The sequence below is a fragment of the Scyliorhinus torazame genome, chromosome 17 (genome assembly GCF_047496885.1).
Source record: "Scyliorhinus torazame isolate Kashiwa2021f chromosome 17, sScyTor2.1, whole genome shotgun sequence".
NCBI lineage: Eukaryota > Metazoa > Chordata > Chondrichthyes > Carcharhiniformes > Scyliorhinidae > Scyliorhinus > Scyliorhinus torazame.
The window spans coordinates 182,062,171-182,078,336 of record NC_092723.1 but is presented as its reverse complement, the minus strand read 5'-3'; the positions used below and the strand labels follow the sequence as shown (position 1 = coordinate 182,078,336).

Below are 16,166 nucleotides of genomic sequence, written 5' to 3'. Positions count from 1 at the left end.
AGCCAACCGTTTCTTTGGTCCCTTTATCAAAGTAAGCTATATAAGTTGTAAAAGGTTGAGGCCCCAGCACTGATTCCTGTAGCACACCATTCGTTACATCTTGTCAACCAGCAAATGACCTATTTATGCCTACTCTGTTTCCTGTCAGCTAGCCAATCTTGTATCCATGCCAGTATGCTGCCCCTACACCATAAGCTTTTATTTCCCACAATGACCTTTGATGTGACACCTTTTCAAATGTGTTCCGGAATCAGTACAGTACATCCAACTGTTCCCCTTTATCTACAGCGCCTGTTACTACTTCAGATAACTGCAATAAATTGGTTAAACATGATTTCCCTTTCACAAAGCCATATTGACTCTGATTGCCTTGAATTTTTCTTAGTGGTCTGCTGTAATATCTTTAATAATAGCTTCTAACATATTCCCTGGGACAAATGTTAAGCTACCTGACCTGTAATTTCCTATTTTCTTTCTTCTTCCCTTTTTGGATAAAGGAGTTAAATTCGCTGTTTTCTAATCTAACAGAACCTTCCCTGAATCTAGGAAATTTTGGGAAATTGAAACCAATGCATCAACTATCACTATCCACTTCTTTGAAGATCCTGGGATGAAGGCCATCAAGACCTGGGCCTTATCAGTGCAGTTTTACTCAGTAGCATGTCTCTGGTGATTGTAATTTTCTTGAGTTCCTCCCTGTAGTAATCCAAGAGACATGAAGATGAAGGTTTAATGAATCTGTGTATTCTGAAATATTTCTTTAAATGTCTGCCACTGTGTTGTTGATCTACCCCTTCTCCTAATTTGCTGATACACTTTACTTAGCTCTATTTTCATGTCCTCATAATTGCCCATATTTAAGTTTAAAGTACGAATCTTCGACACACTTTTCTCTCCCTCAAACAATGTTTAATTCAATCATATTATGATTGCTGCTTCCTAGAGGACCTTCTCAGTGGTCATTAATTAATCCAGTATCATTGCACAATAAAAAATCAAGCCTGCTCTCTGGTTGACCAGTCTATATGTAGATTAAAATCCCCTATGATTATTCCCGTACATTTTGACAGACTCCCATTTTTTTCTTCTTTCATACCCTGTCCTACTTGTGGTAATGGGGCTTGTACACCACTCCCACAACGACTTCTTGACTTTATCATTTTTCATCTTTATCCAAACAGCTTCCACGTCCTGGTTTCCTGAACTTGGGTCATCCCTCTCTAATGTGTGAACACCATCATTAATGAACAGAGCCCCCTTCCACCTTTTCCTAGCATCCTGTCCTTACTAATGTCATGTACCCTTCAATATTTGGGCCCAGTCTATTTAATTCTGCAGCCATGGGCAGAACCTTTACGCCCCCTTCGCTGTGGGGCAGGACTGTTGAAAGCTCCATTGATTTTGGAGGTACCAGAAGATCCTGTTGGTGGGAGGGACCATAAGATTCTGCCTACGACTGTCATGGCTGCCAGATGGTGCTACTTTATTTCTATTTTCGCTCTCAGTTCGTCTGTTTTGTTTTGAATACCGTGCATTCAGGTACAGAGCTTTAGTTTTGTCATTTTATTTTTGTAATCACTAGCCTTATCTGCTGTTTTATTATTTTTCTACACGTTTTTATTGACTACGATTTCAGTAGTTATGGTCATTTCGACTTACTTGTGCAAAGCCTGTTAGCATCCAAACTATGCTAGGTATTGAGGGAAGCTGGTGGTGCAAAAAATGAGCACTTCTTTGCCCTTTGCCCTCTAGGTGCCAGTTTTATATCAAGTTGAGGATGAAAGTCCCTCACTTAGGACTAGTCCTGAAATGTGTCTGCCGTCTTTGACAAAATTGCCCATAGTTTAGCACTTTTTGTATCCATTTCAATGGTCCCACACATCGGGTCCTATGAGTGACTGTTGTGGAAATTAGTGGATTGGGTAGAGGAGACGAGAGAGTGAGGATAATTTTGACTTTGGATGACAGTCATGCCATATCGCCAAGGTCACCTAATATGTGTATCTCCTGATTTTCATTGACTTTGATTAGACAGCGTGTTTCACAGTTTTGTTTTTCAAAAATATTTCCCTCATCTTTAGCTCTCTTCGTGAACTATGTATCCTCACTGCTAATTTCATTCCCCTCCACTGCTCTGTCTTGAAACCAAACTCGCCATCCTATTTGACCCTAAGCTGACCCCCTGATTCTGACACCTCTCTATCATAAAGGTCACCTACTTCCACCTTGCCCGTCTCTGACCTTGCCCCAGCCCATCTGCTGCCGAAGTCCTCATCCATTCCTTTACTACCTCAAGACTTGACTATTCCAATGCTCTTCTTTCTCGTCCAGCACCCTCCATAAACCTTCACTCGTGTAAAACTCTACTGCCTGTATCCGAACCCATAGCAAAAACCACTTGCCCTTTGCCTCTGCCCTTAGTGACCTACGATTACAATTTAAATTTCTCATCGTATTCAAATGTTTTAATAACCACATGCTTCCCATCTCTGTAAATTCCATCAGCCCTACAACTCCTCAGAGCTCTCCATACCTCCAACGTTGGCCTCTTGCCCATTCACATCAATCCACCATTGGCGGCCATGCCTTCACCGTCTGGGCCTACTCTCTGGAACCCCTTCCCTAACGCTTTCTGCAAATCCACCTCCCTATTCATCTATAGGATCTTCTTTAAAACCTATTTCTTTATCCAAGGTTTTAGTCATTTCTCCTAATGTCTCCTCCTTTGACGTGGTTTTTTTTTTTTGGGTCCAATTGCACTTTTCTGAAACTCATTAGAGCATTTGACTACTACTTTAAAGGCATTATACAATGCAAATTGTGTGTGGTTCAATTTATACAGCACTCTAAAGGTTTAAGCTTTCAAGTATTTCTGTTTTCTTTCTTTGCGGGAAGCTCTGAGTCAGAAAGAAAATGTGAGGGGCATAGACAGAGTGGATAGTCAGAGGCTTTTCCCCAGGGTAGAGGGGTCAATTACTAGGGGGCATAGGTTTAAGGTGAGAGGGGCAAGGTTTAGAGTAGATGTACGAGGCAAGTTTTTTACGCAGAGGGTAGTGGGTGCCTGGAACTCGCTACCGGAGGACGTAGTGGAAGCAGGGACGATAGGGACATTTAAGGGGCATCTTGACAAATATATGAATAGGATGGGAATAGAAGGATACGGACCCAGGAAGTGTAGAAGATTGTAGTTTAGTCGGGCAGCATGGTCGGCACGGGCTTGGAGGGCCGAAGGGCCTGTTCCTGTGCTGTACATTTCTTTGTTCTTTGTTGTTCTTCGTTGGTTTTCAAACATGAAGGAGTCAAAGTACTGTTCTCAGAATAAAATTCCAAATTATTCCACGTGACTTTATTTATTCACAGAAGTAGATATTGCCGGCTAGGCCAGCATTTACTGTCCATTCCAAATTGCCCTTGAGAAGGAGGTGATGAGCCCTTGAGAAGGAGGTGGTGAGCCTTCTTCTTGAGCCATTGCTGTCTGGGTCATGAAGGTACTCCCACAGTGCTGATAGGCAAGGAGTTCCAGAATTCTGACCCACTGTCGACGAAGGAACAGTAATATATTTCCAAGTTTGGATTATATATGGCGTAGAGGGGGGACCTGGAGGTAGTAGCTACCAAATTGAAGTGCAGCCTCCTGAATGAGCACTAGCAAGGATTGTAAGTGGCAATCAGTGTCTTAATAAGCCTCACGTCAGCCATTCCTCCTGCAGGCTTCAACTCCTTCACCAATATAATGACTTCTGCTAAATGCAGGCTAATCTGGTTTCAATTTAAGAACCCATCTTGGCTACCCTCAAAAACTCTTCAACACCTGAATGCGCTATCATAAATCACCCAGAAAATAGGACACGTATTTAAATTAACTTTGCTGTGTAAAGGAGAACATTATTCATGGAGTGAAAGGATTTTCCAAGGTACTTTGCCAGTTGTATGGTTTATTCATCCATTGCACCGCAATGTGGAAGCTAAGTGCTGTAAGTCTACAGAGAGGACTGGGCTAATGTATGGATGACTCTTTGTCAAAGCAGTATTATAAAAAGACACCGAACAACAGGAAGCCTTTGTTCCAACTACACAGTTTATATGATCATACTCTAGGCATTTCTTGCCAAGTTCTCAGAAGAGGGTTGACGAAGAGGCAGAGCCACCCAGACTCGAAGCGTTGCTCTCTTCTCTCCTCCCCCCCCCCCCCCCCCCCCCCAAACCACACACACAGACACGCAACCTCAGTGCTGTCAGACCTGCTGAGATTTTCCAGCATTATCTGTTTTTGTTTTAGATTCCAGCAGCCACAGGAATTTTCTTTTGTCATGCTGGAAGTCCACAATTGTGGGCTGATCAATAGGAAGTGATGAAGCCCTGCAGAGTGATGTCTACTGAGTAAGAACTGTAGTTTGATAACAGTTTTACAAGGCAGTGGTTTGCATTTTCTGTTTCACGCAATGTTCCTATGGCTGGCACAGCATTTCCAGTTGCAGCCAGCAGAAAGCTCACATTGCTCCGAGATCCTGACTGAGCTGCTGCAATGTATTTCAGTAAGTAAATCCGTAATGTGGACTAGTACTTTAGTCCATATAAATGCATTATAGGGAATTGCTATTGATGCAAAGAATGACAAGTTTGGAAGCATTTTAAGCAAATAATAGACTCACCCTCTTGTGAAGTTGGCAAGAAGTGCATAGAGTATAATAATTTAAACTGTAGTTCAAACAGAAGGGCCTCCTGTTGTTAGATCTCTTTTTATAATTCTGCTCATATAATGGTCGTGATCAGGAAAGTTTAATTAAGCTGTTGTATGTTAGCCAGTCACGAGAGAAGCAATGTTTAACATTTCTGAATTGCAAACTTGAAGTACAGCCTGTGGGAAAGTAAAACCACAGAGATCCAGTTGTGTTATAATGAATGTAAGAAATTGTCATATTGTATTTTTTTTGCAGTAATGTTATTACTACCTGGGTTAAGGTGTATACAAACAGTTATGTCTGCTAGAGCGGTGATAATGGTATTGTAAAATTGAGGAAATCATTGACTTGCAGGTGAAGTGTTCTGCTGATCAATCTTGAGAACCATCTGCTTATTTACAGATAGCTAGCTAATGGAATATTGTTTAGATTTGAAGGACTCCTGTGGTGTAGATCATTTATGAGGGGTCCTGGCTCAATAAGGCAAGGGACATCTTGTAAGAAGAGGCAAAAGAATGCCTTATCCTTTGGGTACAGATTATGTAGTTAATGGGAGGAGCCAGGTCTATCTGAAAAGTCAGTAGTCCTAGAAGTCTAATCAGAACAGAGGTGTTTCAGTTTAGCACTGTAAAGTTCTCTCACCAAGGATTCTGCACAGAGAAAATCAAGTAAAACCCTGGTTGTTAACTTTATTCATGAGTGGTATTTAAAATATATTGGTTTACTTAATTGGAATAAAGTGGCAGGTTTAGGAAGTAAGTTAAGATTTCTTCTTTTACTTAAGAACTGTTGTAACTGTAATCTGTAAAGCTATTTTTTTTGTTGCTAATATGGTTAATTCTGTGATTGAATTAAAGTTTGTTTTCACATAAAAGATACCTATTGGTCAGTGTTTCACTCCTGCGGTGCAGCGACATTTCCTCACAGTTTTACAAATTGAAAATAGTTGGATTCCCGCCTGGAGTGAACTTAACAGTGTGAACAAATTTAATACATGTACAGCGTGACTTTCCAGGTCCATTAGCCATGGGCACAAATCTCATCATGGCCCCAAAATCTCGTGAGAGGCCAAAAATGGGATTTGCGCAAGCAGGCTTTCCAATCATGATGGTCCCAGCCCTTCCCCGATGATGTGACCGGGTTCACTCCCAGGAAGGGCGAGAACCTGATTTGAATGAATTTGATGTGTTTCAATATCATTAGCAAGGTCATAGTTGAATATTCAGACCTCATTGAATCTTCCCACCCACCAACGTGATGTCACACGGGTGCAAACCGCTACTGCTTTTTCAAAACTAGAACCAGTCGCCATGACTTCTGAAAGAATCCACTGTGCAGCTATGGTTAGGTGAATTGGACATTCTGAATTCCCCTTGGTGTACCCGAACAGGTGCCCTAGTGTGGCAACTTAGGGGCATTTCACTAACTTCATTGTAGTGTTTTGTTTTATAAATTTAGAGTACCCAATTATTTGTTTTCCAATTAAGGAGCAATTTAGCCTGGCCAATCCACCTACCCTGCACATCTTTGGTTTGTGGGGGTGAAAACCAGGGAGAAAGCTGCAACACAAAGGGACTTGGGCAGACTTGTGCACAGAAAGCTGGCACACAGGTGCCACAGGTAATCAGGAAGGCTAATGGAATATTGGCCCTGATTTCAAGAGGGTTGGGGTATAAGAGTCTGGAAGTCTTGCTTCAACTACACGATACTGGTGAGACCACATCTGGAGCACTGGGAGCAGTTTTGGTCCCCTTATTTAAGGAATGATATTATTTCATTGGAGACAGTTAAGAGAAGGTTTACTAGGATGATCCCCGGTATGGAGGGATTCTCTTATGAGCAAAGGTTAAACAAGTTGGAACTCTCCTCATTGGAATTTAGAAGAATGAGAGGCTATCTCACTGAATCATGTCAGATTCTAAAGGGGCTGACAGGGTAAATGCTGTGAGGATGTTCTCTTCTCCCCCCCACATATGGGAGAGTCTAGGGCCAGAGGGCATAGTCTCAGAATAAAGGGGAGCCAATTTAAGACCGAGATGAGGAGGAATTTCTTCACGGAGGGTTGAGTCTTCCTTGCCACGAAGAGCTGTGGGGACAGAGTCCTTGTGTATATTTAAGGCTGAGATGGACAGATTCTTGATCAGTAAGGGAATTAAGGGTTATGAGAAAAGGGCAAGAAAGTGAACATGAAGAATGTCTGATCAACAGCGATCCTCTTGAATGGTGGAGCAGGCTCGAGGGGCTGAACAGCCTCCTCCAGTTCCTATTTCTCATGGTCTTACCTGAACTAGCAATAAGTGTTTGTTAAAATGATGGGGGATGTTGGGGTGCAAACTAGTTAAGATGGAAAATAGTGCTTTTTGCTGAAGAGTGTAAAGTACGTTCAATGGTAATATCAGTTCAAAGGAGACCTGACCGTTTGCATGTTTCTGATGGGTCAGTGCACTAATTCAGAAAACGTCAAACACATACGTGGCCAGCCTCCCATGTTCTACCCTCCCTCCAACTTGAGGTCATGCAAAATTCTGCTGCCTGTGTCCCACTTGCAGCAAGTCCCATTCACACATCACCTCTGTGCTGACTTGCATTGGCTCATGTTCAAGCAGTGCCTCAATTTTAAGGTACTCTGCCTTGTTCTCTAATCTCTCCATGCCTTGTCCCTCCCTACCTCTAATCTCCAGCCCCACGACCTTCCAAGATACTTGCGCTTCTCCAATCCTGGCCCCTTCAGCATCCCCAGTTTTTATTGCTCCACACTTGTGGCTGTGCCTTCAACTGCCAAGGCCCTCGGCCCTGGAATTTCTTCCCCGATCTTTTCCAATAAGTGGCTGCTGTTGTTGTTGTGATTGAATAAGAACGCACAGGATAGGAGCAGGAGACCATTCAGCCCTTTGACCTTACTCCGCCATTCAATGCGATCATGGCTGATCCTCAATTTCAACACCATTTCCCTGCACTATCCTCATATCCCTTGATGTTTTTAAGGTGTGAATTCTATTGATCTCAGTCTTGACTATGGGTAATAGGAGCAAAGCAGAAGACGAGTCACCTTAGGTAGTTCTTGATTGCCCCTTCTGGCTGCCTCAAACATCAGAGCCAGAGATTGAGAGCAGGAGCCCCGTCAATTGAGAAATGAGAGAAGTAGCTGGGGATTAATTTAAAGCAAGTGGGGGGGGCGGGCGGGAAAGATTGTGGAACTGATAACAAAAGAAAAAAAATGATTGTTTGCGAATTGATCTTGTCATCTTATTGCCTGCAGTTTTTTGCCCTTTCTGTGAAAGTGACCACACTGCTGTAGTCATTATCCACATATAAATCTCCAAACTTATTGGAATAATGTTATGAACTTGTGCTTCTGGCACAAAGCTTCACACCAGTAGTAAATACCATGTTTTGAAAGTTTATTCTTTTGTGTCAGTTTATTGACTGGGAACATCACAATCCAGTCTGATCATTGATGACTTTTTTTTTTGCAGCAGGGTCACTGAGAATAAAGAAGGACTGTATTTATACAGTGCCTTTCATAAACTTTATATAGCACCCTTTATAATCCCAAAGTGCTTTAGGAATGGAGTCACTTACATTTAAACAATAACAAATTAGCGTCTTTAATATAATGAAATGTGCATTGCTACTTCATAGGAGCATTATAAAGCGAGGTTTAACACCAAGTCACATAAAGGCATGTGTGGGCACATGGCCAGAAGCCTGGTCAGCGAGGTAGGTTTTCTGAAGCATCTTACAGGAAGAGGGTGTGGTAGAGTTTTGTTACAAAGGGAATTCTAGATCTTAGAGCCAAGACAGCTGAAGGTACGGCCACCAGTTGTGGAGTGATTAGAATCAGGGATGCTGAAGAGGCGGAATTAATGAGCACAGATATCACATAAGGTTGTGGGGCTGGAAGATATTCTAGGTAAGGAGGGGCGAGGCCATGAAGGGACTTGAAAATCAGGGTGAGAGTTTTGAAATCAAGTCGTAGCTTGACCAAGTGCCAATGTCAGTCACCGAGCACAGGGCCGATAGGGGAATAGAACTTTGAATTAATTAAGACATGGGCAACCGGGTTTTGGATGACCTTGCATTTATGGAGAGCAAAATGTTGAAGGCCAACCAAGACAGTTGGAATAGTCAAGTCTAGAGGTAACAAAAGCATGGATTGGAAATGTTGCCTGTTTCTTTTAACTGTCTAACTTAATTGCTGTCATCATTATTACTTAACACAAATCCTCTTCCAAATTCCTAAATGGCACGGTAGTTTGTTTTCTAATAATCAGTAAGTTGATTGCCATAGTTAATACATCGTAACTGCAGAACAATGAACTTGGTTTTGTTAAATATTTCAATGATTAACATCCCTTGTTCCTTCATCTATTTGGTAGAATTGATGAGTCAGATTAGTAGTTCCAATGTGGTGTATTTTCAGTGTCTCATTACATGCCATTTATCAGAAGCCTTGACTGCCTTGAGTTATGAAAGTATTGCCACATTTCCTCTGCTAGATGTTTCCTGTTGGTTTAATTTCTTGTCTGTCTCCTGTTCACAGCATTGAAGAGCCCAGCTGCATTCCATGAACAGAGGAAGAGTTTGGAACGAGCAAGGGTAAGAATCCCCATCACGCTCCCCATAATAGACAAATCTAACCAGGCAACACCTGCGTTAAGTTCGTGAAAAAAATGTCTTGAAGTACAGAATCTGCAGCTGGCCAATGATAGTAACGGAAAATATTGCAAAAACCAGACAGAGCCACTGCACATTAAAATATCTGGGCAAACTTGATAAAATATCCATTGTGGCTCTCTTTTTTTTCTCTCTCTCTCTCTCTCTCTCTCTCTCTGTTAACCGCCCCCCCCCCCCCCAAATTTGATGTCTACATTTTTCAATTTGCAGCTCAAGGTTCAGCTTATTCTTAATTTTCCACTTATATTTGCCACGAGTTGCTTCATATCTTGTAGCCATGCAGCCTGTCATCAAGCAGTATACTCTCCATATTGGTCCATGATCTGCTAGCTCGGGGCAATGCTAGCAGAGCCCGGGGGGCGGAAGATGATTAGAACAGCAGTAGTGGTAGGGGCTCCAATAGTGAGGGGAACAGAGAGGCCTTTGACGTCTGGATGCTCTGTTGCCTCCCTAGTGCCAGGATCATGGATGTTGCTGAGTGGCTACAGGTCATTCTGAGGACGAGTTGCAGAGAGTAAGCAGCCAGAGGTCACAGTCCATATTGGTACCTGTGGCATGGGCACAAAGAGGGATGAGGTCCTGAAGGCAAGTTTAGAGAGTTAGAAGGATTGAAAATCATGACCTCAAAGGTAGTAATTTCCTGATTACTTAGTCCTATATGCTAGTGAGTACAAAAATAGGAAGATCAAACTGATGAATACATGGTTGACACAATGGTTCAGGAAAGAGAACTTTAGATCCCTGAGGTATTGGGATCACTTCCGGGGGAACGTGTACCTGTACAAGACCGATGGGATGCACCTCAACAGAGCTAGGACCAGTGTCCTCATGGATTTTGCTGATGTTTTTGAGAGGATTTAAGCTAGCTTGCAGGGGAATGTTAGATTCAGTTGATTCAGAAGGGGAAATGAGAGGCAGAAAATTAGTAAGTTTGTTTGCAAGGCACAGGAAACAAAGGCTATAAAATAGGCAACAAGGGAGTTTGGCAGTGCTAAATGGTATATATGTTGATGCAAGAAGTCAGATGAGCTGAGGTCACAGATTTACAAGTGGGAATACGATATTATGCTCCTGGATTTGCAGTGCCAGATTTGGAGGATACCCCAAAGATGTGCTGGAGAATCCTGGGAAGTTCCCAGGTAAGGGCCCTTTAAATCTACCTGCTTTCCAGCAGGCAGTGCTGTATAAAAGGCGGCGTCTCTCCTGGAGCTCGCTGGAGTTGCTTGGTGTTGGGGCCTGTGGGGATTCTTTCACCGCAGGCTCCAGCTGGTGGAGGTTTCTACAAAGCTTTCCAGAGCGGGTAGGTGCACTTTCAACTCTTGTACTTTTTTTGAATTCTTCCATGCGATATGGGCATCGCTGGCTGGGCCAGCATATGTTGCTCATCCCAAATTCCAGTGGACCATGACTATCTGCTGCTGGGTGGACATTGTGGCCATATATTTGTTACTGAGGCATGACTGAAAGAAGGACAGGAGGGCAGTTCAAAATTCCTGGTTATAGGGTTTCAGACAAAGTGGGAGATATGCAATAATGAATAAAGAAACAATAATAGCTGTGAGGAGGGGCGTATGGTAGAAGGATCTTGAACGAGGCCATATTGTAGAAGGATCTTGAACGAGGCCATATAGGTTGAATTGAAGAACAACAACAAGAAGTCACGCTACTGGGAGTATACAATGGAGCCCCAAAATGGTCAGAGGGAGATAGAAGAGCAAATATGTAGGCAAATCTTTGAGAAGTGCAAAAACAATAGGGCAGCAATAGTGGGGAATTTCAACTTCCTTAATATTAACTGGGATAGAATTAGTGAAATGCATTGGGAAGGACTTTTATGGCCAACCCATCGCAAGCCCTACAAGAGAGGAGTACTACTGGACTTCACTTTAGGGAATGAAGCTGGGCAGGTGAAAAGGATACCGGCTGAGGGGCATTTTTGTGAATTGATCATAATTCAGTTCGATTTAGGGTAGTTATGGAAAGGACAAAGCTAGATCAAGATTGGGGAAAAGCTATTATTACTAAGCTGAGATGTGATATAGCTACACTGGAAACCTCTAAGTGAAGGTAAATCAGTGAGAGTTCAGAGCAAGTATATTTCATAGAATTTACAGTGCAGAAGGAGGCCATTCGGCCCATCGAGTCTGCACCGGCTCTTGGAAAGAGCACCCTACCCAAGGTCCACACCTCCACCCTATCCCCATAACCCAGCAACCCCACCCAACACTAAGGGCAATTTTGGACACTATGAACAATTTAGCATGGCCAGTCCACCTAAGCCGCACATCTTTGGACTGTGGGAGGAAACCGGAGCACCCGGAGGAAACCCATGCACACACGGGGAGAATGTGCAGACTCCACACAGACAGTGACCCAAGCCGGGAATCAAACCTGCGACCCTGGAGCTGTGAAGCGATTGTGCTATCCACAATGCTACCGTGCTGCCCTTAAAGAAAAATGATGGAACTAAAGCAGAGGATAAAGAAAATAAGGAAAGTTTATTTATAACAGATACCAAGGGCTCAATACTGAAAAAATATATAAAATAGATACGGGTGAAATTAAAAACGAAATCAGGAAAACATCAGGAAGGCATGAAAAATATTGGCAAGTAAAATCAAGGGAACCACAAATCATGATTTATAATTACATAGAAGAGGAGTATAAAGAAAGAAAGAGTGAAGCCTATCAGGGACCAGAGGATAAGATGTGTGTGGATGCAAAGCACATTGGAATGGTTGTTAATAAATACTTCGACCCAAATTTTCCAGCTGGAAAATCCCACCCTTGACATTTGTTTTTGTAAAAGAGAGGGATGATGCAGTCATTGCAATCAGGGAAGGAGAAAGATTATAAAAGATTAGTTAAAGTGTGCACAGTGAAAGAGGAAGTATTAAGAGGTTTAACATTTACGTAAGTGGATAAATCCCCAGGCCCTGGTAAATTTATCTTGGACTGTGGAAGGAAGCAAGAGAAGAAATAGTGGAGTCTCTGAGCACTGTTTTTCAATCTACTCTGGCTACAGGTGTCGGACTAAAGGACTGAAGGGTAACCTAGTGTTGTAACATTGTTTTATGAGGGAGAAGGGGGTGGTCTGAGTAATTGCAAGCCACTCCACCTAACCTTGGCGTAGGAAAATGATTGGAAAAACTTCTGTAGGACAGGAATAGGTCTTCATTTAGAAACACACAGATCAATCAGAAACCGTCATCATGGGGATAGTGTGGGGAAAAATACATTGGAAATGGATGATGAGCCATGATAGCATTGAATGGTGGAGCAGGCTTGATGGGCTGAATGGCCTTCTCCTGCTCCTATGTACCTATACCTGAAAAGGTTAGACAATATTCAATCGGCTCTAATTCCAATGGGAAAAATATCAGACATTAAGCTGACCTTTCTGCAAATACACCAGACGGGACTCTCCGTCCTGGGGTGCCCGGATCGTGTTCCGTGAACATTTGTGGGCTCTACCAGCGTGCCCCTGGCGTGGTGGATCAAGGGGTAAAACCCCCATAGCCCACAGTGAAGTCCACCACGTCAGGACCACACTGATACAGACCATCAGAGGGCCCCCCACACACACAATGCACTGCCTGCCCCCTCCTTCCCAGGGAGCTGTATTTAGGGAGGCCAACACCCCCACCCCTCCCCAGAGACCCCCTGTGGGACTCCTATAATAGGGAGAACCATCCAGAGACCCCGTTAATCATAATAATAATTGCTTATTGTCACAAGTAGAAGTTCAATGAAGTTACTGTGCAAAGCCCCTAGTCACCACATTCTGGCGCCTGTTCGGGGAGGCCGGTACGGGAATTGAACCCGCGCTGATGCCTTGTTCTGCCAGCTGTTTAGCCCACTGTGCTAAACCAGCCCCTAATAGGGAGACCCCCACATCAAAGCGAGGTAAGTGCATTCCAATCACACGTGTGTGATTGCACTGTACTTACCTCACTTTGATGTGGTCAGTGTCTTTAAACATTGAGCTTTCACTGAACCGTGAAGGGAAATTAATGAATCAAAGCTGCAGATGGTTTGTAGAAGCTGTCAATCACAGACCACTACTAGAAAGTTATGAATGGCATGCAGCTAATGGAACTGTTGGAACCAGACACGGGTCACAGCCGCTCTCCTTCCAGAAATGGAGCTTCAAGGTAAGCCTTGCAGCTGTAATTCTTCTCAGTTAATTCACAAACAGCGAGAAAACATAGTCTTCCAAACGGAGAATGCCGCCCACTATTTCTTGAACAGATACTGAATAACATTAGCAGAGGAAGGGAGTGAGCAGAGGAGTTCTGAAGAAGAAACATATTGGACGTGAAGCATTAACTGTTGCTCTCTCCACAGATGCTGCCAGACCTATTGAGTATTTCCAGGGTTTTCAGTTTTTATTTCTGTTTTACAGCATCCGCGGTGTTTTGCTTTTATTTAATGCAGTGAGCATGTTCGAGGTGTCCTCTCCCTATTGTTACAGAAACATAACTGTGCTTTCCCTATTATTACTGGAAAAATATCTGTAACTAACCAGAGCTTTAAATAGAACTTTCAAACTTGTATTCTTTCAGACAGAGGACTACCTGAAACACAAGATACGAAGTAGGCCGGAGAGGTCTGAACTGGTCAGAATGCACATATTAGAAGGTAAGAAAATATCTGAACTTTATAGGAAAACATTCTTACCAAGTTTACAATTACATAATCCATGAAGCATTTCTAGAAACAACATTGTTTTGTGTTGCAAATTTCTTCCCATTAAATATTGGCATGAAATCTGCAGAGACCTTGGCAGAACCTTCGCTGCAGGCCACTCAGATGAAGCTGAAAAGAGCCAGGCTGGCAGACGATCTAAATGAAAAGATCGCTCAGAGACCAGGTCCGATGGAACTTGTGGAAAAGAACATTCTTCCTGTAGATTCCAGTTTAAAAGAAGCAATTAAAGGCAAGTAACAATTCATTCCACTGTTTGATTAGCTTTGGCTTGCTGAGAAATATAGTAGGTGTTATGGGGATAAGGGTTAAAAATAAGTGTAATGAAAGAGAACAAAAAGAAAGACTTGAATATATATAATACCTTTCAGAACGTGCTTTGCTGCCAATTAAATGCTTTTTAGAGTGTAGCCATTGTAGGGTAGGAAATACGGTCAATTTCCGCAAAGCAAGCTCACAGACAGCATTGTGATATCAGATCATCCATTTTAGTGGTTTGAGGTGAGGGATGAATATTGGGGAGGGCACTGAAGAGAAACTCCCCTGCTCTTCTTCAGAATGGTGCCATGGGTTCTTGTACGTCCTGAGAGAACAGAAGAGGTACCGCGGGGGGGGGGGGGGGGGGGGGGGGGGGGGGGGGGGGGAGGTGAGCCAGATGCTAGGTCACAGATGTCCAGTCGGTACGTTTTAGGTTTTATTAGTGGGACAGGAGCGCTCCTCTGCGTCTCACAAGGAGGTCTTGGTCTAACCATCCCGTCTCACCCCATCAACCCAAATCACTGACCTTCACTGGTTCCCCACCCCCCTCCCGAGTGCTGAGAATCATCAGCCATGACCTCCTGCCTCTGCTTTCCTCACTCACTCTCTGGCCATCTGTCAGTGTGGCCTGCTAAATGTAAATGCCCAACAATATTCTAGTGAGGCCCTCTGTTAAGACCACCTTGCCTTGCCAGGTTCTTCACCAGATTGCCCACTCTTGTGCATCCTCACAGGTTCAATATTAATATTGGGGTCTTGATTTCAGCTTGGGCAAGACAGGAGATGACACTTTCCCAGACATAGTTTTTAGGAGCAAGGGAATTAACAAAACGAAATGAGTGGTTTATTAATTAAGGAAAAGGTTACAGTATGGAAAGAAACATTATTGTTGGACCATGGCACTTGAATGGAGGTTGTCTTTGTTGAATTAACAAATAATGTATCCACTGTAATGCGCATAAATTAAAGACCGCCAAATAGTGACAAAGATATCAAGGATGAGATTTAGTTTAAAGTGGTTTGCAATATTGACGATCCTCGGTGGATGGGGCAAAACAAATAATTCTCATTCAAAAAGGGAGAGATTTTTAAAAGCCTGTCTTGTTCCTGTGAATGAAGGAATGAGTAGAATGTTCGGTACGTATTTACCTCTTTTCACAGAGGAAAATGACTCTTCGGGTTGTGGGACTCTTGAGAAAGATATGGATTAGTTTGGATTGTGAAATTCCAGAGGGGAAACTTGAAACAACTGCCCTCAACTGTATTTTGCAATTTGATATAATGTGAAAGGTTTGAAATCCAGACAGCAAAGTCCCAAATATTCAGTAATGGTTTCAAATAAAATAAATGTTGTTAAACATTGAAATAAACAGCAAATTCATCAAGATGTATACATCCAAAACAATGACTATGCACAGTTTCACTATTTTACGCAGTTCCAAACACCGTTAATTCACGACCGTCAGAGCTAATTCTCCCCAAACGCCCAGGTTTTGGGGAGGTTTTTTAAAATTATGAACAAAATCCAATAAGAGTTACCACACCAGGCAGTTATATCTATTTGTGGTTGCTTCCGAGGTAGAACAAAACAACTGGTTTTTCATGGTAGGCTTTCTTCACATACTACTTTACTTGCTCTTCACAGACACGCCTTGCTGGGAGTTAAACCATCCATTACTGTTGTTGGCTGAGGTCTCAAACCTTTGCGTAGATCGCTACTTTTGCATAGGTTGAATTCTTCTGATGTACAGTTTTGATCTTTTCTTATCTGAAATAATCTCTTCAGAAGTCAAGATTAATTACCTCCATTTCGGGAGTCTATCTTTCAGAATGTAAATGCAA

General features: G+C 42.8%; 1 protein-coding gene across 11 annotated transcripts in view; it reads left to right on the top strand.

The window, feature by feature from the left end:
* Positions 1-16,166, top strand: part of mrtfba (myocardin related transcription factor Ba) — a 324,052-nt gene that overhangs the window by 263,662 nt on the left and 44,224 nt on the right. For all 11 annotated transcript variants that reach the window (XM_072481794.1, XM_072481799.1, XM_072481798.1 and 8 more), the window contains 3 exons: positions 9,226-9,281; positions 13,925-14,000; positions 14,137-14,298. In XM_072481794.1, the coding sequence (XP_072337895.1) occupies positions 9,226-9,281; positions 13,925-14,000; positions 14,137-14,298 (294 nt within the window). The remainder of the gene's footprint in view (positions 1-9,225; positions 9,282-13,924; positions 14,001-14,136; positions 14,299-16,166) is intronic.